This window comes from Harpia harpyja, chromosome 1 (genome assembly GCF_026419915.1).
Source record: "Harpia harpyja isolate bHarHar1 chromosome 1, bHarHar1 primary haplotype, whole genome shotgun sequence".
In the NCBI taxonomy this organism is placed as follows: Eukaryota; Metazoa; Chordata; class Aves; order Accipitriformes; family Accipitridae; genus Harpia; species Harpia harpyja.
The window spans coordinates 86,540,749-86,565,602 of record NC_068940.1 but is presented as its reverse complement, the minus strand read 5'-3'; the positions used below and the strand labels follow the sequence as shown (position 1 = coordinate 86,565,602).

General features: G+C 37.1%; 1 protein-coding gene across 1 annotated transcript in view; it reads right to left on the bottom strand.

Moving 5' to 3' along the window:
• Positions 1–3,234: 3,234 nt before the first annotated feature.
• MRC1 (mannose receptor C-type 1) overlaps positions 3,235–24,854 on the bottom strand; it is a 62,538-nt gene continuing 40,918 nt past the window's right edge. Inside the window, exons 16-30 of the mRNA XM_052803602.1 lie at positions 24,222–24,263; positions 23,939–24,102; positions 22,720–22,787; positions 21,321–21,421; positions 20,667–20,809; positions 19,808–19,922; positions 17,734–17,903; positions 15,874–15,976; positions 14,764–14,993; positions 13,521–13,686; positions 12,419–12,571; positions 9,287–9,403; positions 7,191–7,358; positions 3,965–4,018; positions 3,235–3,582 (exon numbers count right to left, since the gene is read on the bottom strand). Of these exons, the coding sequence (XP_052659562.1) occupies positions 3,332–3,582; positions 3,965–4,018; positions 7,191–7,358; positions 9,287–9,403; positions 12,419–12,571; positions 13,521–13,686; positions 14,764–14,993; positions 15,874–15,976; positions 17,734–17,903; positions 19,808–19,922; positions 20,667–20,809; positions 21,321–21,421; positions 22,720–22,787; positions 23,939–24,102; positions 24,222–24,263 (2,045 nt within the window). The 3' untranslated portion in view covers positions 3,235–3,331. The remainder of the gene's footprint in view (positions 3,583–3,964; positions 4,019–7,190; positions 7,359–9,286; positions 9,404–12,418; positions 12,572–13,520; positions 13,687–14,763; positions 14,994–15,873; positions 15,977–17,733; positions 17,904–19,807; positions 19,923–20,666; positions 20,810–21,320; positions 21,422–22,719; positions 22,788–23,938; positions 24,103–24,221; positions 24,264–24,854) is intronic.

Below are 24,854 nucleotides of genomic sequence, written 5' to 3'. Positions count from 1 at the left end.
GAAAATATTTTCCTTGGTTTTATAGCAAGAATATTCAGAAAAGCGAGATCCCAATTCCTCTGTGAATGTATATTTATGCAGCATACAGCCTGAAACCTCCCCTAAGTAGTGGCATCTACTCAGGAGACAAAATAAGAGATCACAAGAGCAACAGGGGGGTTCTAAGGCAACTGACCGATCCCGACAGCAATAGCAGCTGGCAGTAGAAAATGGCTGAAAGAATTGGTGAAGGATCAGAATACATTAAGTAACAAATTATATTGCATCCATATGAATATGAATCATTTCCAAGAAGACACACTGCTTTTTTTCAGTCAAATAGAGCAGCATGTATAATTTTCCCAGCCCAATCTTCAAAACTTTTTTGATGTAGTCAATCACTTGTCAGGAGCATTGCAGCTTGGTAGCAGAAAAAGACGACATAATGCCAGATCACCAAATGATGTTTGGTAAAACCATTACACAACAACTCAGTCCAGAGAAGATGGAATTAACATGAGGGTGTGGAAAGGGAATACTAGTTTGGAAACTACTCTCTCAATTTTTCTTGAAATTGTATGATCATTATTGTCACAAGTATGACCAAAGGAAATATGATGCTAAAAACCTGGGACTGGACTCTGTATTCAGACAGTCTAATAAATTGGTTGCCATCACTGAAAGGTACTAGCGGGGGGGGGGGGGGGGGGGGGAGAAAAAAAAAAACCCAAACAACAAAAAAAACCAAACAAACAAAAAAACCCAAACAACCAAACCCAAGCAAACACCACCAAAACAAAAAAAAAACCAAGAAATCTGACTTTTTATAATTACAACTCCCTAGGTAAAAGACTTCAATTTACTCTTATATTAATGAGGTATTGTTTAAAGTGTTCAAGCTTGTTTGTTTCTCTACCTTCCATTCAAAAATTCCTGTTAGAGTTTGTGTATAAAGTATCAGTGCTCATCTTCAGCTTACTACATGGAACCGTAATGATTTCCTGTCCTGTAAATGCCACTGCTTCCATGTTTCCTCTTTTTAATGGGAAATTTGCTTCAATCCCATTGTATTGCAATAGGAGGGACAGTAAATTTAAATTTCCTCCTCTTCCGAAAATCTTTCAAATCTTTTTCACTCACGCTTTTTCTAAAATGAGCAAGCCAAGTAGATCCATCTTTAGAGTAGAGCTTCTGATTTGGATCCTCTATTTTTTCTGTACCCATTTGAACAGGAGAGCAGAACAGACACAGCCTTTCACAGAAGCAGCTACACCAACTGCCAGCTATTAACTAGCATGGCATTTTTAATTGTCTTCAACTCAAAGATGATGCTGGATTTCAGGCAGTATAAATGGGTGAATGAGTTCAAGACCATCCAGGCTGTAGTACCTGGATTCTCTCCCTGACACTTTTCAGCTGTAGAGATGTACCTGATAAGTATGGCAAAGCACCAGAAATGAGACATCCCCTCAATCTTTCTTTTCTTTCCAATCATACATTTTCATATGTGATACATGTGATAAAAAGTTATCTGGAAGAATCACTCACTGTGCAGATACTGCCTTAAGATTGTGCAGTCCCCCAGAACAGGACTGAACTTCTTTTGGGTAGAAACCGCACTTGTTTGTTGTTTGCACAACAGCCAGTGCAGTGAGGCTGAGATTCCAATCTCGGCCTCTTGACCGTTCACTGTCCCTTTCACATACCTTTCTAGCTGGCACCACTTCTCCATATAATTGAAACGGTGTCATCCTTAACATCATGAATCAGTCAGTCGGGAGGTTTCTGGCAGAAGCCACATCAGGTGGCATGAAGAACCATTAGAGGTACTACTCCTTGAAAAGACATGCTCAAACAGCTGTGCATTAAAAATGGAAAGAGCAGTAGGAACAGAGGCAAGGAAATAACTGGGAGAAAGGGAGCAGAGCCAGAGAAAAGGAGTCCCAGGATGAATTTCCCCATCTTACCTACACGCATATGTAATTCAAGATTTTTAATAAATCAGCTGACATTTTTGTCTTGCTTTTGAGCAGACAATCCTGGGACCGATTCAGGAAAATATGGTCAATATATTACTTGATCACAACTTTGGATGGAGTGTCTCCATGGTTTTATCATCTCCTTTTTAACTTTATCCTGTTAGTCTTATATATACAAGACTACAAAATGAAAAACTATTTAAAAAATCAAAGCTAGTTACTATTTATTTCACAGAACAAAATCTGAAACCACAAAACCAAACCTTGCAAACCTTTGTATGCAAGTGAGGAATCATGTATGAATTACATTTTACAAGATTTACAAAAATTAGGAATATAAGCTCCACATTGGGGAATCTAAGACTTCCATGAATGGTAACTGGTCTAGCCATTTTGGAAAGGAATTAAAATCAGTAGTAACTAATAGGTTGGTAAAGATAAATTGTTCTTGACTTCCAGCACACACCCCACAAACCTATGGTACTTATTGAGAGGCAGTAGGAGAGCAGTACCAATATGTGATCACCATAACAGCTATCCAGTGCTCCTGTAAACTTTCAGAACATGTGTAGGTAATGTTCCTCCCGCTCCTCAGTAGCTGTTGTCCTGATAAGAAGGAAGTTTTGCTGTGACCTTCATCACCTCTCCCAGACAAACCCACTTGTGGCCAGCCAGAACACTGGCAGTTAACGCCAACCACACTTTCCCATTCCACAGGCCTGCACCCAGATTTTACCCGATTAAATCCTAGAATACATAAACTACAAGAACTACATACTTGGTTCTCTGTGTTGTGTGAAATTGTGGGAACTGAAATTATATCATAAAAGGATTTTTTCCCCACGTGGTTCAAAGAGGATGTGCCTACATACAGACTTGTCATCTAGCAACCAGCCCTGTAGTTAAGTCCCTAGGAATACTTGAAAGGTGGTAGAATTAGAGATATGTTTGCTGAATAGCTTGCGGAATCTGTGCATTAGCATGGCTTGAAATAACTCTGGTGCAGAAACTTCAAATCTTGGGAGCTTTCTCAAGTGGATCTATCTACATTTTACCTCCCTTATTGCATCCATTTCTATTGTTCCACTTAATAATTAGTCAATATCACCTCTTTTCTTAAGACCTGCACTCACCAGCGTGGGTCACCAAATCATTGAGTTCTGAAATCTTACACATTATACAATGGTTACAAAATAAAAGTAACTGCTGTGTATAGCATTACACACACACTGAAACTGGCTGCTACAGTATTTGCACATGAGAAAATAGCTTTGGCTTAATTCTAATTGCATAATTTTATTAAAACAAGGCACATTTCATTTTATTACATTACATTTTACATTACATATTACATTACATTTCATTTTATTACATTACAGTGTCGCATGTTCATTCTGTTCTATGTTGGTCACAAGATCCTTTGTGTCACTAGTTCCAGGAACTGCATCACTATTAAAATACAAATTGTTCTCAAAGCTGTCATTTGTTGACAAGCGATTCTTTCTTCTTTTGTAGAAGAGATAGCCTGCAAGGCCACTTCCCATTAGGATGAGGATGACAACAATAACTACAACTCCTGTTTTACCATGGTTCAGTGTAGGAGCCTTCTCGTCCTTTGTCATTGCTGAAAACAAATACAAAGAAATCAAGAGGACGCTACATACTCTTTATCTGATTACTGGAAACTCTTTAGAAAGCATGATGTTTTAGGGAAAAGTGTTCCATTTGTTTCAAAATAATGAGAAACAAAGGTAGCAACATAAAATTAATTGATTTTAAAATGCTAACATTGCATGCTCTATCACAAATTATTATTTTTTTAAAACTTCATTTGGACACTGAATGGAGTATATTGCATTCTACTAGGAAATAATATGCTCCTAGGAAACAGATATGGTACTCAAGTATGTCAGAAAATGTAGGAGAGATAATACAGAATATGATTTGTTCTGTTTATGATCTTACACAGGACTAGGTTTTGTGTACTTGAAAGACAATGTTTTTACCCTTTGTAGGCATTTCAGCTGGTGGCATTTCAGCTTCTGGTGGCATTTCGGTTGCTGGCATTTCAAAACATTGAAAAAGAATTATGTTATTGCATTATTCTGTTATTTATTTCTATATTATTTATTATTTATTTCTATATTTGGAACATACTGACAATTATATTCAGAGAAATATATTGTAATACATACCACTAAATACTGAAAACACTTGGGTTTAGTCCATACAAAGCTATATACACCTATCAAAAGCCATAGCACAATGGTCTATTGTATTCTGGTCTCACATGTAGTTATTTACATAGCCTAGCAGAAAAGAGGAAACATCAAAAAGAGCTCCATGGAGACAGATGCTGACATCAGTGTAAAACCACAAGAAAATCTACACAGCATCTTCAAGACAGAGATGATCAAACACAATCCTCAATATAATTACAAATTCTTGCAGTACTTGTTATCTTACATAAACATAGCAAATGTAACAAATTTGGTTTGTCAGAAGACTAATTCTCTACGTACATAGACAATTGGAATCACTCATGAACTCCAAAGTGTCTTAGCACATACCACATCCAAACTAAAATGTTTGTAGCTCATTTAAAATTTAATTTCTGGACCACAAAATCTGGCTTGCTGGGAAAAGTGGGCCATCATTTAAGATGAAGTGCTTTCTGGAGGCATTGCATGTTTGCTACATGACATGTCGTGTCCAGTTCTGGACTCCCCAGTACAAGAGAATAAGAGCGCTGCTGGAGGGAGTCCAGCAAAGGGCCAATAAGATGATGAAGGGACTTGAGCATCAATTAATGTGAGGAAAGGCTGAAAGATCTGGAACTGTTTAGCCTCGAAGAGAAGGTTCACAGGGGATGTTATCAATGTATACAAGTATCTGAAAGGAGAGTGTAAAGATGATGGAGCCAGGCTTTTCTCAGTGGCGCACAGTGACAGGACCAGAGACAATGGGCACCAGCTGAAACACAGGAGGTTTCCTCTGAACATCAGGAAACACTTTTTCACTATGAGGATGACTAAGCACTGGCACAGGTTGTCCAGGAAGGTTGTGGAGTCTCCGTGCATGGAGATACTCAAAACCCATCTGGACATGGTTCTGGGCACCTGGCTGTAGGTTGCCCTGCTTGAGCAGGGGATTGGACCAGATGACCTCCAGACATCCCTTCCAACCTCAATCGTTCTGTGATTCTGTGAAGATAATGCTATCTGATGTCCAAAAGCACAGTGTAAAGAAACAGTCTCAGAAATGTGACAAGGAATAGGAGGAATAATTTACATTATGCAAATTTCGAAAATAATCCTCTGGCTGCACTGCTTCATTTGACTGGAAAATTTTTGGAATATAATAACATAGACACTTATTCCTTGTTCCTCACCAAAACTGACTGACCAATTTTGGTATAGCACTGATCATGCATATTATGCACATCACTGTTGGGTTTTGGTATGAGATGACTGCATGCTAAACCTACCTACATGTTAAACAAGCAGTATATTTAGGGATATGAATCTGCTATTCCTGAAGAGTGAGATGTCATGAACATAATATACCTAGTCACTATTTGTAGCACGATCAACTAGCACCTGTTGAACTGCTGAATAGTTCTTTAGACCACCTCCTTACTCACGAAATAAAGTTAGATTATTCATGAAATAGACCTGCTACAGAATTTCAAATTACTATGGTAAAAATTACCTCAATAAATGGAACAGAAAATAACACCTATTCTACAGGAAGATTTCAGTCACAGTTTTGCATTTGCAGCCTCTTCAGAAAACAGCAAACATAACAAGCCATAGCAAGTGCAACTAGGTAAAATCATGCTTCTAACACCCCATTTATTACCCTATAGCTATTGAATACATCTTTTTCAATTCTGCAAAGGGAGCATTATGACAGCTTTGCAGAACTGTGCCAAGCCAAGCTGCATTCCTGTGACAGAAATGTCAGACTGACTCAATTGTGTCCTGTTCTTGAGTGAGCAACTATATAGTCCTTGCATTGACACTGGCATTTGGCAGATTCCATGGCATTCCAGCTTAGGAGGCTAGACTGGCTGAAGCTAATCCTAGAAAAAGTAACTAGCTTTCATCTGCTTCAGCTCCTTGAAATGGCTCAGCATCAAAACAGGTGAATGCCGGTACGAGCACAAACAGGTGAATTGAATGGTTGAAAAGGAAGGGTGGCCATTGATTTTAACACTTGTTACCTACATCTATGACTATTCTGGATAGAGAATGAAAATAAAGTGCCTTTTTGTTTGTCAATCACAATGTAAAAAGACAGATAAGTAGATTGTGAATGGATGGTTACATCTGACAGTTCTGCAGTATTTCCTGTAGAAGATACAGTCATCATTACAAGCATCTGAGTAAGTAAGAATAATTTTGCATGACAGCAAATTTATAGAAAGGATAGCAGAATTTCTCTCATTTCCAGTCTTGTAGAGGAAGTAGGCATATTTCAGCTACTACATGCATTTCACTTTTCTCAGTAAACATTAGTAAGAGATTTTGATATTGCAGTACATGCTGGAAGAAATTATTAGGATGGCTCTTAGGAACACCTGTGCAGTAGAAGTCCTTACCGTCAAATTCGCATGTTCAACTATTTCAGGACACTTTCAGTTTAGCATATTCAGACTATGCTATTTGCTTTGATTTTCATTCATTCATCTTCTCAAAACAGGAGAACACAGAGACAAAAGGTCCAAAACTGTTCACTAATTCACAATGCATAAATATTCAGTTCACAGAAACACTACTTCATACTCAGAAAATGCATGCATGTGAGACTGCCAGAGGGAAAGAAGCAAAGAGTACTCCCTGGGCTGAGCAGAGGGGATACCCTAAGGAACATATTTTCAAATAGATGAGATAAATTTGTGTGTGCAAGGCACAGTACTAACATTGTGATTACTGAACAATTATTGATACAGAACAGGCAAACTTATTAAGTGTATACACTAGGTACAGTTAAGATAGGAACACAATCTTTTTAAAACAATTCTGAAGGGACTTGAGCAGAGGCCAGAACTTCTACTTTGTGACAAGAGTTATTCTGTCTTTATGTTGGCATGCAAATGTGCATTCCTTGGCATTTATAAAACCTCAAAACACCCAGTTAAAGTGCACTGTGTGTAATTGCCATCTACTAATACTAGCACACAAGGAGCATACTCCATACACAAAACAAATTCATAAAAGCAGCACTTACTTTTTGGTTTTTTACAAACATAGCCTTTGTATGAAGAGCAATAGATATTATTCCAGTACCCAGAGTTTGCGTACATTTCAACACAGTGCTCATTTTGTTGAGGGGAAGGTTCTCCTACATTCCAGTTGACAAAATTCACTGCAGTGTTGTCTAACCACAACCATTCTCCTAATTGGAAAAACATTGAATATGGAAAAACAAGATCGTATTCATTTCCATGTTGACACCTGCTCCACATTTATTGCCTTCCTGAGAAATCTACTTGTGGCCACTCTTGGAGACAGGCCACTAGACATTTAGATTTTTAATCTGATACATCATGTTGCCCTTAAGTTTTTATGCAAATGATACAACATCAATTTTTGGAAAATGGCAGGCTAATCTGGCTTATGATGTTACAAAAGCAAGAAAGTTTAAAGAAGTATCTCCCACAATTTATTGCAATGGTGCAGTGTCAATTATTTATTCAGTTTATAGAAATTACTGATGTCAAAACTTAATTTATCTTCACCAGAATGTCCTTTGTTTCAGTAATTTGTAGGGAGGTTTTGTATTATTTTTTTCAAAGCCCCCACTGAAGTCCTTCTAAGACCAATTTTATTCCATTTGGTTTTCAGTTTCTGCTGCTTTGCACTGACTTTACGCACACGATTTTCCTCTTTAAATATCTGCTTCAAAAATCTTGTGATCACTCTTGTTCAACTATGCTGGGACTTTCTGTCTCTTCCTTCCGGTTCCTTTTTTTCTTTCTTTCTTTTAATAGTATTATTTATTTAGAATAAATGTGCCCCTTGTGACTCTTAAATTGTACTCAAACAAGAAAATTCTTAGACTCAGCATGAAAGCTATGTTTTGTTTTCTTATAAGAGTCTTCATATTTTGCTGCCTTTTTTTTTTTAAATGCCTGCCACCCTTTGTGTCAGGGCATGGCATCTGGATACAATCGCTTTTCCAAAGATATGAAATCTAGTTATGCAGTTATGCTGAAACCACTATAATCACTATCTAGTAATATAATGACATGTACTTGCTGAAGCAGCTCTTGTGTTTGTGATCACTGAGAGCTGTATTGTTCTGCACCTGCTTTAGACCCACTTCAAAAAACATTTTATGTGTCAATTAACCACATGAGTAAACTTCAGCTTTTCTTTATGTGTTACGCTTATAAATCATTACTCTCTTCAAATTCTTTCATCCTCTACTGAAAACTTTTCCTGGTTAAGATTCAAGTACTGTAATTGAACAGTTGTCTTCTCCCCAACTAGTTTGTCATTGAAGTGGTTGAGCAGGAAGTTGCGAAAAAAACCTTGCAAAACTCAAGAAAACCCCACCCCAAGTCACCTGAACAATTTCGCAGTCCTGCCTTTCACATTGTTATACTGGACCCTTTAGTCTGAACAGCACAAGACTGAAGTAACTTTTAGGTCTATCGTAACAACAGAAATATCTGTTTAATTGAATACTAATTGTATTAATGAAAAAGCAATAATCAGCAAGTTTAAGATTTAATTAAAGCAGCCTATTGCCTGTTCTCTCTTACCTTACCTTCCTCACAGTGAGAGAGAAAATAGAAAAACTTGTGATACACAATTCCAAAGACACAAACAATTCCAGCTTCAAGGTGAAGCTGTTCTGAGGGCCAGCTGTAACTACAGATGGGTGACTGGTCATTCCAGGATGGTGATTCCAAAGACTAGAGGTAATGTTAGCCATATTATTGTCTAGCTCAAAAATTGGAGTATCTCAAGCCCATCAACCCAGGGCCTCTCCACATTTGACAAGAAACATCTGAGTTTGGCTCAACTCCCAGCATGGTCCTGTCTGTACTCTGCTATATGCACTTTTGTGCCTTATTTTGTTGTGAATTATTTTTCTTGCTTTAAAATGAACTTTCTGTGCCTGGTCTTTCTGTTATATATTACTGGTTATTCCTTGATTACAATTGACCAGCTTCCCCTATGATGAGAATATATTGCCTTTTCTAATTTCACTTTTTATGTATTACAGAAGTATAACGTGACATTTTCAACACCCATGTCAAACAGCTTGTGACAATTATTCACCAAACAAAAAGATGTCAAAAGTAAAGAAATTACCATCCACATTTCTGTACATTCCTGTCCAAAAAGTTGATGTTTTCCCTTCAAGTGGTTCAATGGTGTATGCCAGAAAGTTGGCTTCAGCTGAGTCTTCAACTGATACCAAAGAGGCACCTGGAAGACACAAAGAAAAAAAAAACCTCTCTTAGAGACATAAGTTTCACAGTGGAAAGCATTCTCATTGTCCTGTCAAATGTGAGTCTTATTTTTGCCACTGATTATCTGTGCCAAATTCTAAACAGAGTTTGAAGTTCAAAACAGAAACTAACTTTGGATAATATCTTATGAAGGACTCTAGCATTCTTGCTGATGCATTTCTTATCATTTCCATGACGTTGCACTAGCATTTTATTTGTTCCCCCATCCACTGGGAAATAGCAACATAACTGAAAAACAACTCTAGGCAAAATACAACAGGCTAATATGGTAACTAGCATAAATTTCTACTGATGTGTTACTATTTAAAAGAAAACAAAAGCACTCTAAAAAATGTAAAGGTTTTTAGTAAAAAGTACACGACTTCAGTCTGTGCATAATGTAACTTCACACATTAATGATTAAATGTTTTCTGATCCTTTCTATAGCTCATGTACAGCACAGACTTTGCTGACTTTCTGAAGCACGGTCCTTAGTGTAACTCTTTAACCAGGTCTTGTTTATTTTCCTACATTCTCTTTGTAGCCATCAGAAAGAATGATCATCTTGGTCATCTCTTGCCCAGTCAGTGTAATACCCTGTTAGTTATCCACATACAACACTAGGCATTCTGCCATAATTCATTCTGTATGATGCTCTAGCAAAGTCAAGAAGTCACAGCATGGAGCCAGAAGACAGAATGAGCAATGTGACTTTGTATGGAGGGGCATTAAACACTGGAGAAAGTGCCTCTTCAGTTCTCTTTAGCGTCGGGCTGGAATCCAGTCCGTAGGTATGGAGCAATACCTGTGTTTGGCATTTGATTTGGCTGTTCAATTTTTGAAGTTATTTTTTCTCAGGTAAGGAAGGCACAGTTCCAGAGAATGAAAATATAAAAGTCATTTGAATCACTGCTGAGCTACTGATAAATTCTACTATGGTTCAGAATTCTACTATGGGTAAGATATAATTGGCAAATGTCCAACTGCAAACAAAACCCAGAGTGCAAGCAGGGACAGAAGAATATAAGAGAACATGGAACGTTCCTCTTTTTTCACTAAAGTCTTTATGTTTTTCTAATTGTTCCTCTTTTGCTGAATCAGCTGGTGTGCGTGCATCTCTAAGTGTGAGACCAAGGAGGGGATGGCTACTGGGGGAACAGGGGAGTTCCAGCTAGATCTGTATGTGTGTGTGCCCCTGTGTGTATCTACGGGAGACACCATGGGGGATTGACTACTCTGTGGCCAGCCATGAACGTATGTATAGATGTGTTGTACATGTGTGTGTGCACCTACAGGAAACACATTTTCAGCCTTGTCACTGGTTGGACTTGGGAGCATAGAGCCATGGCAACCTTGCTTCTGCTGGGCTGTTGGATTCAGCCTGCCCTAACAATTACTGTGAAAGATTAAGGTTAGCACTGAAGGGAAAGGGCTGTCAGTGATGTGAAGTCTTAAGTATACTAGCATTCAAATTTTAAATTCCACATAACACCAGTCTTTGACCACATATGCTGAAACAAATGGTCAGTGCCTTTTTTCAGGAATCTTAGTTCAACAGAAAAAGGCAATTCTGAGGTAACTGCAGATTCCAACAACAAAGATATGGGACAGCTGTGGACAACCTGAGTTAGTGAGCGGAGGCACCTGCTATCACATGCAATATCATCATTCAATTCCTCTCAAACTTCACCTTAAAACTCGTCCATTTATTTGCCCCACTCTTCTTATTGAAAGTCTGTTTCAGAAACTCAGTCCTCCAAAGAAAAGAAATGTTATTTATTCAAAGTTATAACCATTCCACTTAAAGCAGAGAACTGCAGATAACAGACAACAGCTGTTGTGTGCACAGCTGTCAAGGTTCTTTTGACTATGCATAACTAAGAACATACATTGCAGCTTTCAAAGACTATCTGTCATGCCAACAAAAGAACTCAGAAGACTGTATGGAAATGGCTCACACTGTAACAATTGTCATAGTCTTAAAGACTGAGCTACAGCAAAAGTCTTCTATTATGGAGTGTTTTCTATATTTAAAAGTATATTATCAAGTATCTTCATTCAAATGTTATGCAAATGTTGATGTGGAGAATATATAGTGAGATTTAAACAACATATACCAAACTTGAACCTTCCCTCAGAAATACTAGTTTCTCAAATGAGAGATGGCAACATACTAGCTCATGAGAACTCAACAATGAACCTGAGTACCAGCAGAAAGAGTGAGATTCTTCTTACCCAGCTCTAGGTGTCTATATTTGACATCAGTTTCACTGGTAGGTTTATTATCAGTGGAGACTTAATCAACCCAGTCAGTGGAGTTTAGGGTGCAATTCACCTGACCAAATGCCAATACATACTTCCAGTGAAGATGAATCTGTATTCAGTTCCACTGACCGCATGAGCAAGATCTCTGCATACTCTAATGGGAGGTTAGACACCTAAGTCACATTACCAGCAATGCTATATACACCAATGCTATAGACATATGAATTCTAGCATAATGAATCTTACATCACTTTCCCGGAGAAGGAAGTTGCAAGAATGAAACAACACAACAACCCTAGTTTACTAATATACTATCCAGTCTAGAGAGTTCTAACTGTCATTCCAGTGACATAAAACTGCAATAATCAAGGGGTGAATTAGATCAGGAATACAAAAGATATAAAATGCCATTAAAATAAGATTTAGTCACTGCTGTGGATGAGGCTGACTACCTCCTAGCAGGGTCAAAGGACAGAGTTTCCACTTTTGTGATCTCCACTCCAGGCCACACAGCTCCTCTAATGCCTGGTCCCACCCACATGAAAGACATGTAGGCAACTATTTTTCATCTCCTCCCAAATCAAGGCAACAGTTGGATGCAACTGTCCTGTCCATGGACACTTGGACCATCCTTGAAATCACAAAAATACATAGCACATGTTCAGCTTTCCACAGAGAGGAAAAACAAGTCAGAAAGATGTGCTCTTTTTTTAAGGAGGATACTTACCTAGTCGAAGACATTCTAAAGATGCCTGGGCCCAGTTTCTTGTAGATGAAGATTCAATGTAGTAGCAATGACCTCGGAAAGGGATCCAAGACTTGTGTCCTTCTGATTCAGGGCACTTTCCTGGAAGCTGAGGGGGCTCTGTGGGAGCTTGAACTGTTTAAAAAAAGAAATTTAAACAAAGAAAGCACAAAATTTAAAGAAACAGCTTCTTATATGTTCTTTTATCATGAATAGGTTATTCTAACTGAATGTTGGAAAACTCACTCAGGTGTTTAAAAAAAAAAAAGTAATCTTGGTAGTCTGTACTGCTTACTACAACACAGTAATGCAAAAAAGTCCTAAATCTATGAACAGAAAGTACTGCAACTGTAGTCTCAAGAAATCTAATTTAGCAAAGAATCCAAGCATACTTTTATCTTTTAACACATTCTTAAGTTCAGCTCAACACTTTTTACTCACAAACGTTATTTTCACACCTGACTGCTTTGCTGAATTAGGGCCCATATGAACTTGATCATGTGGGCTGTGTTCTAATATCATGGAAGGCAGAAGGCATTATCAGATGACAGTAACAGGAGTTTCAGGTCAAAAACATAAGAGAAGGCAGCCTGAAGAAGTATCCTTAAACATTTCTATACCACCTGTAGTTTGTTATTCAGTAATAAAAGGAAAACCTGGAAAGCTGTTAGGGGTAAACATTCCTTGTGACACCTTATGGCCTGGTCATTCAGCTCTTCCCCCTTCAACACCATACCCATGTGACTACTACCTAACATCCACTGCCTTTTCATTTTTGAGGTTTTTGGTCTTGCATGCTTACTCAAACTCAGAATAAATAGCAGAGTAACATTAGTCTAAACTTTGCAAAATATATGTAACATTATTAATGTGATGGCTATTCACAGTCACACTAGCTCTTTCTTAGTATGTGTTAGCCCTCATTTTAAAGCAGCCCCATTCAACCAAGTAAATTTTAATAGTTTCATCTATTTAGGTCTTGAAATAAAAAACAGCATCTAAGTATATATCAGCAGACCACCCAGCACAATGAACTCTAAAGAGAAAATCATTGTAATTACAATGGTTAGATTCAAGTTCTTACCATCAGGTTTTTTGCAAACAGAGAAGTAACTTTCATTGCAGGATCCTGTCTTCCAGGCTCCAGCAATGTCTAGATAGACACAGCCTATTTTCTGTTTTGGCTCCCCTTCAGCCCATTTAGTATACTTCATTCTCCAGTTATCAATCCATTCATAACGCCCATTGGTCTAAGAACAAAACAAATCAACAGAAATGATTAAATTCTAAGAATTAACCATTCCTTCATCAGTCAAATGTCTGTCTATGCAGCACTTTGTGCTAGAAGGTTTTTTTTAGAAATCAGTAACAAATACAAATGGCTCAAACTTTTAAATTTATGTTGTGACAAGCAGCTATTCATTGAGAAATACAGCAGTGCCACAAATGCTTTTCAGCAAAAGGAAATGCAGAGTAAGTGACACTGAATTAATTTTGAACTTCAGAAAACTGTTAATTTGGGACTAATAAAAATTTCATTTAAAATAATTTGTAGGAATGAAAGTCTGATGACTAACTTTTGTACCATCTGTTTCACCCAAACTTCAAGAAATGTAGATTATTTTAACTTAAAGCATATTTAAAAACTTAATAATTTCCCACCAAAGCTGGTGAACTCAGTGAATCATCCTGTTGATTAGGTTAGGGGAGTCTTTTGGGTTTTAGGGATGTTCACTCATTTCTATTTCTTTCATGCGCTCAGCCAAATGGAGTGAATGTGGGACAAGTGTCTGTGCCAAGAAGAAAGGGTTGTGTATTTTAACATCCAGAAAGTATCAAAATATCAAAGAACTGGGAGAGGGGAGATAAATAAAATTAAATTAGGTAAACCAATTAATTATTTGGCTAACTATCCTCAAAAATGTTGAAAAAGTCATAGCAACAGCACCTTATTCTATTTCTGAAAATTAAGTATTGTTATTTAGCATAAATGCTTTCCACTGTACATCTTAAAATATGTGGATTTTATCTTAACTACGCCATACATGCAAAGAGATATTTCAAGATGCTAGACTAAAATGTCTTGTTTGGAAGTGCACAGAGTGTAATATCACAGAAAAAGTCTGAAAAAGATATGTAGTATATACAATTTAATCAGAATAATGGAAGAGGACGGATTCCTACCTGTAAATCTGACAGCACATAAAAGTATTTAGGACCAAGATAAAAACTAATAGGCTAAAGTAAAGTGACATAGTAAGACTTTTCAGTTCCTGATTTGTCCATAAGAGAAACAGCATCATGTTCAATTAGTTTGATGTTCTTACCATATTACTGTTAAGACCAATCCACATAGGCACCCCATACTTCAACATCTTTAGCCACAGGAACGAATGACTGTAGGGGTCTAAGATGCTGGAAAGGTCAAATTGATCACGTCTGCAGTTCTTTCGTGCATCCTCCCATTTCATTTTGGTATGGATGAACAAATAACTGCTGTTACCATAACGGATAATGCTAGATGGGGATGAACTTATAGAAGGCAGAAACTCAGCATCTGTAAAATAAAGGATGAAAAAAGACTCACATACTTGTTCAAAAGGGGATTATGATCTCACTGTGGTTGCAAATAGAATTCAACAAAAAGCCTTTTTTCTTGATTTCATATTCCCTGACTTTTGATCAGCATGGGTTAGATGTGCTATTCTTTAAGCCAACATCAGTAGTAAAAATCAATTACAAAGCTGTAGAAAGGAAAAGAGCTGCTTAAAGCAACCTCTGACAAGGAGTAAAGGACCATTCTGTATAATCTTCCAGAATAGTATTACTGAAATTAATTAGGGTTAGATTAGGTCACAATTTCTTTAATAAAATATTTTTTCATCAAAAGAAATGTTTTGCAGAGACTGTGTTGTTTTCCAGGGATTTTTTTTGCCAGAGAAAAGAAAAACTACACAACAGACCGGTCCTTAAAAATCAATCAGATATTTAAATCCAGGTTTTCATTGCTTTTAAATTTCCTTTTTGGAGGTGAATTAGCTCAAGTTCAGTGCAGGTGAGTTACAGTTACACTCCAGACAGTTCACGTTACATTTACAAGCCAGTATTTTCCAGAACATGTTTTGAAAGCCAATGTGTTCAGAAAATGACAGGCAAAATCATGGAACAAATATTATGTCAAGGGTCATACTAAACACAAAGATGCAGATACAAATTCCAGCTCAGGAAGGTAGCAACACGGCAGTTACTGGGAAGGGTCAGCTGAGAGTAGTGACTCTAACTGGACCTCTGACACATATAACCCTCATGTTCCTGCCTGAAAAACAATTTCTGGATGTATCTTTATTGGAAGTGAAATGATGTTGAAATCCACACACACAAGCAATTCCCTGAAAAACCATAATGTTTGATTGTGTTTTAACTAAAAAGACAAGTACCTGCATTAATTTGGCATATATATCCTCTGTTGTTATCACAACTCTCATCAGCCCACTTCCCTGCTTCCTTAACAGGATTGTTTCTCATGACAACACAATCAGCCTCGAGGCAAAAAGATATAAAATCAGTTACAAATAGCTAGAAGAAGCAAATACAAAACTTTTGTCCCCCTTTTACATCTTCAGACACAAGTAATGCTGTAGTTTTAGTCTCATATCCCTGTAACATTTAAGAGCATAAGCTTTGTGATGTGGAGGTTCTGTTCCTCTTGCACATCATAGCTTTCTTAATGTTGCTCTCTCTTGCACAACATTGAGGTGGATAAGCAGACCAGAGAAATTCCAGTATTGTCATATCTCCAGACATACAGCATGGAGAGAAGGAAAGCCACAGACAATGTCACAAGAGAAGTGAAATCAACTATTGTAGAAAAGACCTGTTAACTTCGCCCCAGAAAAAACCCTGGACCCTCAATGGGCAACGCAACATTTCTGACATATCAGTCTCCAAATGTATTGTTGCAAGCTGTAATAGTACACACAGCAAAATTAGAACTGCTCCTGCCCAAAGGCAGCCATTGATCTGTCAGTACCACCCTTACAGTGACATTTCAACTTCTCTGACATGGACACGATAGCTAGAACCTATGTTAGCACATATTAAACAAACAGTGATGAATGCAAAAGACTGCATGGGTACAAATGGTTTTGTGCAATGAAGCATCCATATTTACTTTATTCTATTTACTTATTTGGTTTTGCTGTCCAGGACGAGATTCACAGAGAAACACTTCATTTGTGAGTGAAATGCATTGAGATTTAAATCTTTCAAACTGAACAGTTGCATGGTATTTTGTATTAACTATGATAACTTATTTTTTGCTAAGGTCAAGTAAACTTAAAAATAAATCTGAAATTTATAAAATAGGGACTTTATAAGTTTTCCCAGAAGACTTCATAGAAATCCTACTACTTTTCATAAAAAGAGAAAAATATATATTGTTCCTCCCCAAAGTAACATTTTAAAGATGCTTTCTCTTTTACACTCTGAATTCTCTCAAATTTTCTCCCTCCATTAGAAATAACAAGGTGAGAGGTGCTACTTTCAAAAACAGGAAAAAGGACATTATACATAAAAATGAGTTTTCTACATTAAAAATGGCATTCAAGAGAAATAGAGCAAGTACTATAATGTGCTGTAGTTCCATAGAACAGAACTATCTAAACATGTAAGATCAGAGAGAGGAACTCCATGACCTATCAGATCAGTTTGTATGACAAATAAATAGGGGAAGTGATTTTCTTTTTTTTTTTTTTTTTTTTTCATAAAAACTGAATGGCTGTCTTTTTATAAAGCATGTCCTTTCTGCAAATGTGACTGACAGAATTTGTTTCTATGTAAGACATGGCTGTTTGAGGTGGATGTTTGTAAGTGGCCCTTGCAAGCTACATGCCAACTGAGAAACCTGCTAAGTTCAGGCCCAATGGTGGTCAGAGGACTAGGAGGATGTGCTCATTCAGTGTGCTTCTGGGGAAAATGCCATGAGACAGGAATCCCATTATCCTCTTTACCAGAGCCTATGAGAGAACGCGGGGTGAACACAGAAACAGTGTAGCCTTCATGGACACAGAGAATTGAAATCTGAAACCAGACTTCATATGAGTACTCTACAGATCCTGTCACCAGCTAATACAACAACTGACAAGGGCTCAAAACCATTCACTCTACTTGGATTTATATTCGACATGTATAAAAGTATGAAAGTAGTAAGTCAAGCAGTAACATGTCTCAAATCCCAACAAATCCATAAATGCAATCTAAAATCAAATTTCAGTGAACAATTTGTGATTGCTATTTACCTGGCCATCATATGAGTATAAATCCATATGTCCCGATGGGAAGCCTTTGGCCCAGTTTGTAAAGTAAACTCCTGTTCCGTCTGTCCAGAGGAACCTCAGTTCATGATTTATATCATTTAATCCAATCCATGTATCAGTAACAAAATCTTTCATGTGGAAGGTGAGGAAAGCTAGAGTAAAAAAAGGCAAAGAAAAAGAGAAATACTTTTAATGAAGGACAATTGAAATGTCTGGCCTCACTGAGATTAGTGATATTAAATATTTTTTCTGAAATACAGAACACTTCATTGTTGACAACACAAGCAGGTTAGATGAAAAGGAGGTGACTTTTGAGTTTAATCAACAAGGAACCATATATAACTGTGGCTTTGGGCAAAATACTTCAGCTAAGTATCTAACCTGGTACTGGGATGATTCCCAAAAGCATGACAGAAATGTCTCCAGATATTTTTAAATCCTAGTCCCACAATTGACTTAGAAATATACAGCCATGTAGATCACATACATTTTTGTTAATCCCACCAGAGTGGTTACCCCCCCGTGGCATCAGACAACACCACTGAGCACCTACCACTTGTGCATCTGCACAAGTAGTGCTGTTATAGAACTGCGAGAGTGTTTCCTCTCTCCCTGGAAAACCTGAGCAATAGCCTGCACTGTCTTAGCAGGGAGCAGAATGCGCAAGCAACGTGCTTAAAATGAGCCTCAACAGAACTGTTCATCACAAGTAAATTAACTACCACAGCTTTGCACAGTCCAGGAAGGTGCTTATGTGTCTTAGCTAGCATGGCTAGCTCACAAATAGAGCAGGCTAGGTCAGCTGGCATTCATCAACCCACTAATCCAAGATACATCAAACACTGTGATAAAATGAACATATAATGGCTTTTGCCAACTGCTACAGTCATTGTTATGAGCTTACTTTTCTCTGCAAACAATAGATGAATTTCTGTCTGCTCTACCAACCATTCACCTTCCTTTAGTCTTTTAACATGAATGTAACTTACACTTCCAGGAATGAAACCTGTAGATTTCTTTGCCAAATGTTAGCATTGCTGTTCTGCTAGAAACTGTAGCAGGAACCCAAGCCTTTATGCCTACGTTGCCAGCAATAACAATAGTTTTGTGCTAATAACTTTATTGCTCATTTCTCTTTTACCTAGAATTCAAGCCCTGTGCATGAACCAATCACCTGAAATCTGTACTGCAGAAATTATGCTGGAGAAGAATTTAACTGTGTTTGAAAAGTGAAAGTTTGATTCTTCATCTCTTCACATGTGGAAACATAAGTAGTACTAAGTTCATGACAGCAGTCTAAATTTAAACTATTTAATTGTTCAGACTACAACACGGACTTGTTTTACTATGGTTGATTTTTCAGTATGCTCTTTTGAGTTCACAAACAGTATGTGTTGTGCAACATCTCTTTCTCATCACTGTAGTATAAAACAGTATTTCTAAAAAGAGGGTGTTATTAACATCTATCAAAATCTTCACCGATTTTTAATTTGAATGTGTGCCATGTTTATTCAAGCATGAGGTAATTTCCCTCTGCTCATCTCCCCCAGTCATGGATGTAGCTGTTAGGTTCATTAAAATAAGCTCCTCTAGTGAAAAGAATGGTACATCTATGTGGTGAGTTGTGGGTAAGTGTATGAGCAGTCAAACCTCTGTCCCAAGCTGCCCAGAGACAGCAAGTTCTCATCCTAAAGGTGTTCTGCTTGAGTTAATATGAAAGCCATGCAGCATGTTAATGCCACCTAGTGAAACTACATCATTTGGAATGGAACTTGCTGGGTCCAGCTGGCATCATGTGTAAGCAGAAAAAGCACTACTTTGGCTGCCAGGACAATATACATGTGTATATATATATCTAAGCCAACATTACAATATTAAGATTTGGTACAGTCAGGTAAAGACTTCATTGTAAATTTCTAAAAATTATACGTTTTGGAACAAAAATCAGATCATAGAACCATTAGTCAAATCCCATCTATATTCAGAAAAATATAACAGCCATCCTGTAAAGATTAAATGTAATCTCATCTAGTTGCTACAAAACTATACACAGTACCTTGCACTTGTTCATTAGGGATAGTGGCCAGGTTTCCTCCTAAATTCATGCAAGCTGTTCGTGCAGCATGCCAAGTGACACGTTCATCTTCTGTAGATCCAAATATTTTGTAACACTAAAACATGAACAAATTCTCTGTATATTATCTTTACTCCAATATCCCTCACAGATTGAAAACCACTGCTTTAAGCAAAGCAGGACGGAGAAAAGGCAGTAAAATAATGCATTTATCTGAAAAAAAACACTTTCAGCTTAAAATGAGCTTTTTGTGCTGATCCTTGTTCTATATAAAATTAAAGTTCTCAAGAAAGTGTTTTGCTTAACAAGACACATACTAGATTTGATCTGAAATCCCTAGAAAATGAGCAAAAACTGACTTTTTATAGACAGTCAACTAACAGTGGTAAGTTCTGCATGACTGATATTAGTCTGCCTGTTTATTTATTTGACTCTACAAAGCATACTATGTTAGTAAAGTTAAGGAAGGCAAAATGTATTCAGTACTGACAAAGCATTATGGTTTGGTTAAAAAACATCAAGGTCAAAGCATCAATACTTCAGGAACTCTGTCTAAACTCTTTAGGAAATGCATATCCAAAGGTTTGAAGAGATGACTAGAGAATTACTTTCGTCAACTGCAACTGAATATGTTCATCTGCCACTTCATTAGAAGCATCAAAAAAGCACCTTTCCTGCAAAACAGTGGATGGGCAAACAAAAAAAAGCATGCAGGCGTCAACCAGGGCTTTGCAAAAAATAATAATATTTTACTTTAATAAGAAACAATATTATTAAATAATTCCCTGTTTTCTATTTAATGCTGCCAAACATCCAACACGCACTGTATTTGTTCTAGTACCTTATTATGAAAGGAAAGCCAAGTTGGATGACATCCTCTTGGAGTTGAAAATGTTGTTGGAGGAACAGTTGAATTAATGGAACTGTTGTGCCTTTCACATATGTAGGGATTTGGATAACCACAGTTTATATCATTCCAAAATCCTGAATGTAAGATAAATAGGGAACTGTATGACACCACATCCAGAGCTGGTTAAATGGAGATCAGTTTCACTCGTTCTTATACAAAGTGCTTTTAGTTGAAAGGCAAGATCAAATCCTTAGAGTATCTCAGTTTATTATCATTCTATATCAGCATCCAGGAGAAATATATCACTTTATAAACACTGTGATTACAGAATGTTAAAAACAGTGTAGAACCAGGTACTAGAAATATCAATTTCTTAGTGGTACATTAGGCCAATTTTAATAAAAAATATAAACCAGTTGTATAGCAATCACAACCACAGACCTCTATCTGAGCTTCCCCATGCTAGGCTTAAGGCAAACACAAGACCACAAAACTGTTAAGTCCTGAAAACAATACTATGGTCTACTTCTATGACATTTTGCGAAAGAGCAAAAAAAAGGGGGAAGGGGTGCCTCTCAGAAGAAAAAAAAGTTGTGACACAAACACAGACATAACTAAATTCAGGAACAAACATACAAAACTCACCTAAATTCTTATACATAACAACACAGTTTTCATCATTATTTGCAAAGTTAGGTTCATGTGGTGCCCATGCCAAATAATTCACTGGAGTGCCATCCATCCAGCTTAAGAAAAACAATCCAACAAAACACTTCTTTAACATACAAACAGAATTGCTTCCATGCTACAAAAAGTAATTTTGCAATATGTTTAATATAACCATTCATAGCTTAAGGTGTACAAGGTTTTTTGACCAATTTGCCTCTTTGCTAATTGCACTAACCTTCCTCTCTGCACAAAGATGTAGGTGTATGTGTTGAAGTTGTGTTTACATTTAAGCAATATGCTGACACTTTTGCAACTGATAGGACAATACTCAAAATAACCATTCGGGCCAATGTGAAAGCCAGACATCATTTCAGCATGAGAGACCCCAGTTGCTCACCATTTCCCCCAAGTCATACATTCCCTGTGCCTATTACAGAGATAAGAGATTTTATTTGTAACACTGGCAAAATGCTTGATCTTTCCCCCATGCAGAGGAAAAAGGCATGACAAACCACCTACAAGGAAATTCCTGTGACAATGTGCCTTACCATAAGGTAAAATACAAATATCGAAAAACTTGTACATCCATGTAGACTAAACAATAAAGAAAAAAATCATAACCAGGCAACCAAACACTTATTAGGAGACATGTTCCTACTGGACTGCAAGTGACAGAGATGCTCATACACAAGGTACTTCACTTAAAAGCATATCCATCTTAGGGTCCATACAAAAACAATGGAATAGCTCAGACACCTCATTTTCAGAAGGTGATCTGGTTCACCTAACATCGTGGAGGTTCCTCATTGTTACTGCAGACTATGAGGAGAACCAAGAACTACTAGGCATCTATCCAGGCACTTCAAGACCCAGACTGAACTGAATCCAGGCCTAAATTAACATCACATGTAAAAATCAATATGGTGCTGCATACTGACATCCAGAAAGGCTTACAGAAAACCTGCTTATCCTCAAAGTGCACCTGAAGCCATATAATGGCAAGAGCTATCTCTGTTCTACAAAAAGAAAATATGTTGCATTTTTTTCTTTATTACAGTCTGTTCCCAACAGTTAAGGACAGGGAAAAAGAATGTTTTTACCTACCAAAAATCCTACATATTTTGAGTTGGGGCATCTATTTATATTTTCAATATAAATCACGGAAAAAAGGAAACTAGAATTCCTGAATAAAAATTCAAAATACATTATCTGCAGTGTAATTTTTCTGATAGCTTTGGGTGAATTCAGGGGAAAAACATTCTCACTTGCTTTGACAGGCCACAATTTCATTCAAGCACTTCATTATTTTTGCTCTGCTCTGTAGATTTCTTTATTTTAAAGCACAATGCAAGCTTGATGGTTCTAGTTGGCCTACCTTGTCCGTTGGTCAACACTCAGTTGTAAACCAATGAAATAGGAATCCTCTCTGCCATTTTTCAAGATCTAGAATGTAAAGATTAAAATTGTATAGATGTCCTCTTTTTATCATAGAAATCTGTTATGTTAATAATGAGTAATATATGTCTGACAGAGGATATGAACTGCTATATTCTCTAGCTGCAACATTTAAGTTAAATCAGCTCACAACTGACAGTCCACAGTCAAACTTCACCATTGGCCAAAAGGTGTGGTCACTATATCAACATTTCTCACAGTCTTACTTGAAAGCCACTGAAATCAGCACCTCTTGCACAGTCTCTGCAGTGGACATCATCTGACACATTTTTTGCAAGGGACAAGCCTTCCTACAATTTGGATATAAATTGATATAGGCCTTTGTGTCAATTCACAGCCACTCTTCAGCTAGCTCAGGAAAAGTTCTCTGTAGTTCAAATCTGACTTTTGAGCACATTCCTGATTGAAAGAAGTTGGTCTCAATACAGTATAAACAGGCAAACAACCCCAGCCACCTAGGAAATATCATTTAAAAGCTCTTTCTCATGGCATAATCCATGCCTCAAGTTGTTCTTCCTGCATAATTATATTTTCCCCACAAGAAGAAGGAGGCAAAGGAGCAAACTTGAGGACCAAAAAGAGGCTGCTAGGTAGACTACATGCAAGATACACTGACAAGATCAAAAGCCAATGTTCTGAGTGTTGCATGTAAACCAGTATCTCTTTTGATCCACTACTTAAGCTATCTTATCTGTTGATAAACTTTACTTTCAGTTAACTCACCTGCCTTACAGAATCATAGCTCACAAGTACAAGACTTGTTGCTAAAATGAAGCCACAGATCAATTAAAAGTAAGCATTAAGATTTACCTTAGCACATTACCAGTTGCAGATAGATACAATGTGGTGGAACTGCCACACTGAACAGGAAAAGCAGATAATGATCTGTTTAATGTTCACTGTGCTTATTTCTATACAAAATACGAAACTAAATTGTCCTCATCTCAGCTATGAAACAATCTAAAAAAAGACTTGAGTTTGTTCTTTGTATTAATCTGGCTTAATGCTACTGCAATTTCACTACCATAAAACTTGTACTACCATACATAACTACCATAAAACACCAGAGTGAAAAGGATTTGTGACCATGCTCACTTATTTTGGATGATTTATTCCATAGTATTAATGATTTTTCTTACATATCGCCAGAGGAACTTTCTTTCACTTTCATTCTCAATGACGGCAAGGTCTCCAAAGTTCCTTTTGCAGAACTCCCGACCTTTTTCCATAGGAACACTCTCTGTGCTGAAATAATATTGTTTGTCTTCATGTATAATCCATCCATCCTCAGTAGTCTTGTACTCTGTAAGATAAATGCTAAGCTAATTACATTGTTCCTGAGATATAAGACATTCTCATTAGTGAAATTTAAAAAATGCTTTTAAACACACACACACACATAGTAATAGCAATAACACTTACTGGGTGCAGGAGATTCTGTTGGTTCAGGCTTTACACTTGCCCCTGTAAGAAAAAAATATTTATTATGATTGTACACTTTCTGCTGTAAGAGAAAATATTTACCATAATTGATAGGCATGTTTTTCTATTGACATTGAATTCTACAGCTAGCAACAGATTTAACACCAAAACCTAGAAGGAACTAAATAGCCTTAATCTCTTAATTTGGTTACACTATTTGATTTTAAATAAATATTCTTGTTCCCTGAAGCTATTCCTTATGTGCAAGGTATTATAAAAAACATTTACCTGAATTAAGTAATTATTTTTGGTATCCACTGGATACAGAAAACCTTATGTCCCAAAGCATTAACTCTATTAAGACAGTCCTGCATGTCCCGTTCCTTCCTTTCCCCAGGTCACTGATACAAGAATTCTGGCTTAAACCACAGACAGCAGGAATGCAGGCTGGGTTATCTTCTTCTGTGGTGCCCTAGCTACTACAGAGTGAGGTTCTTTCCATCTTTCCCTGGTTGAGAAGAACTGCTATCTGGATCTTTAAAAAGTCCCCAGATAAAATCTCACTGGAAAAGATCCCAAGAAATTAACTGGTCCTTTCTGAAAAGAAGACCTCAAGCTAAAGAATTCCCCAGT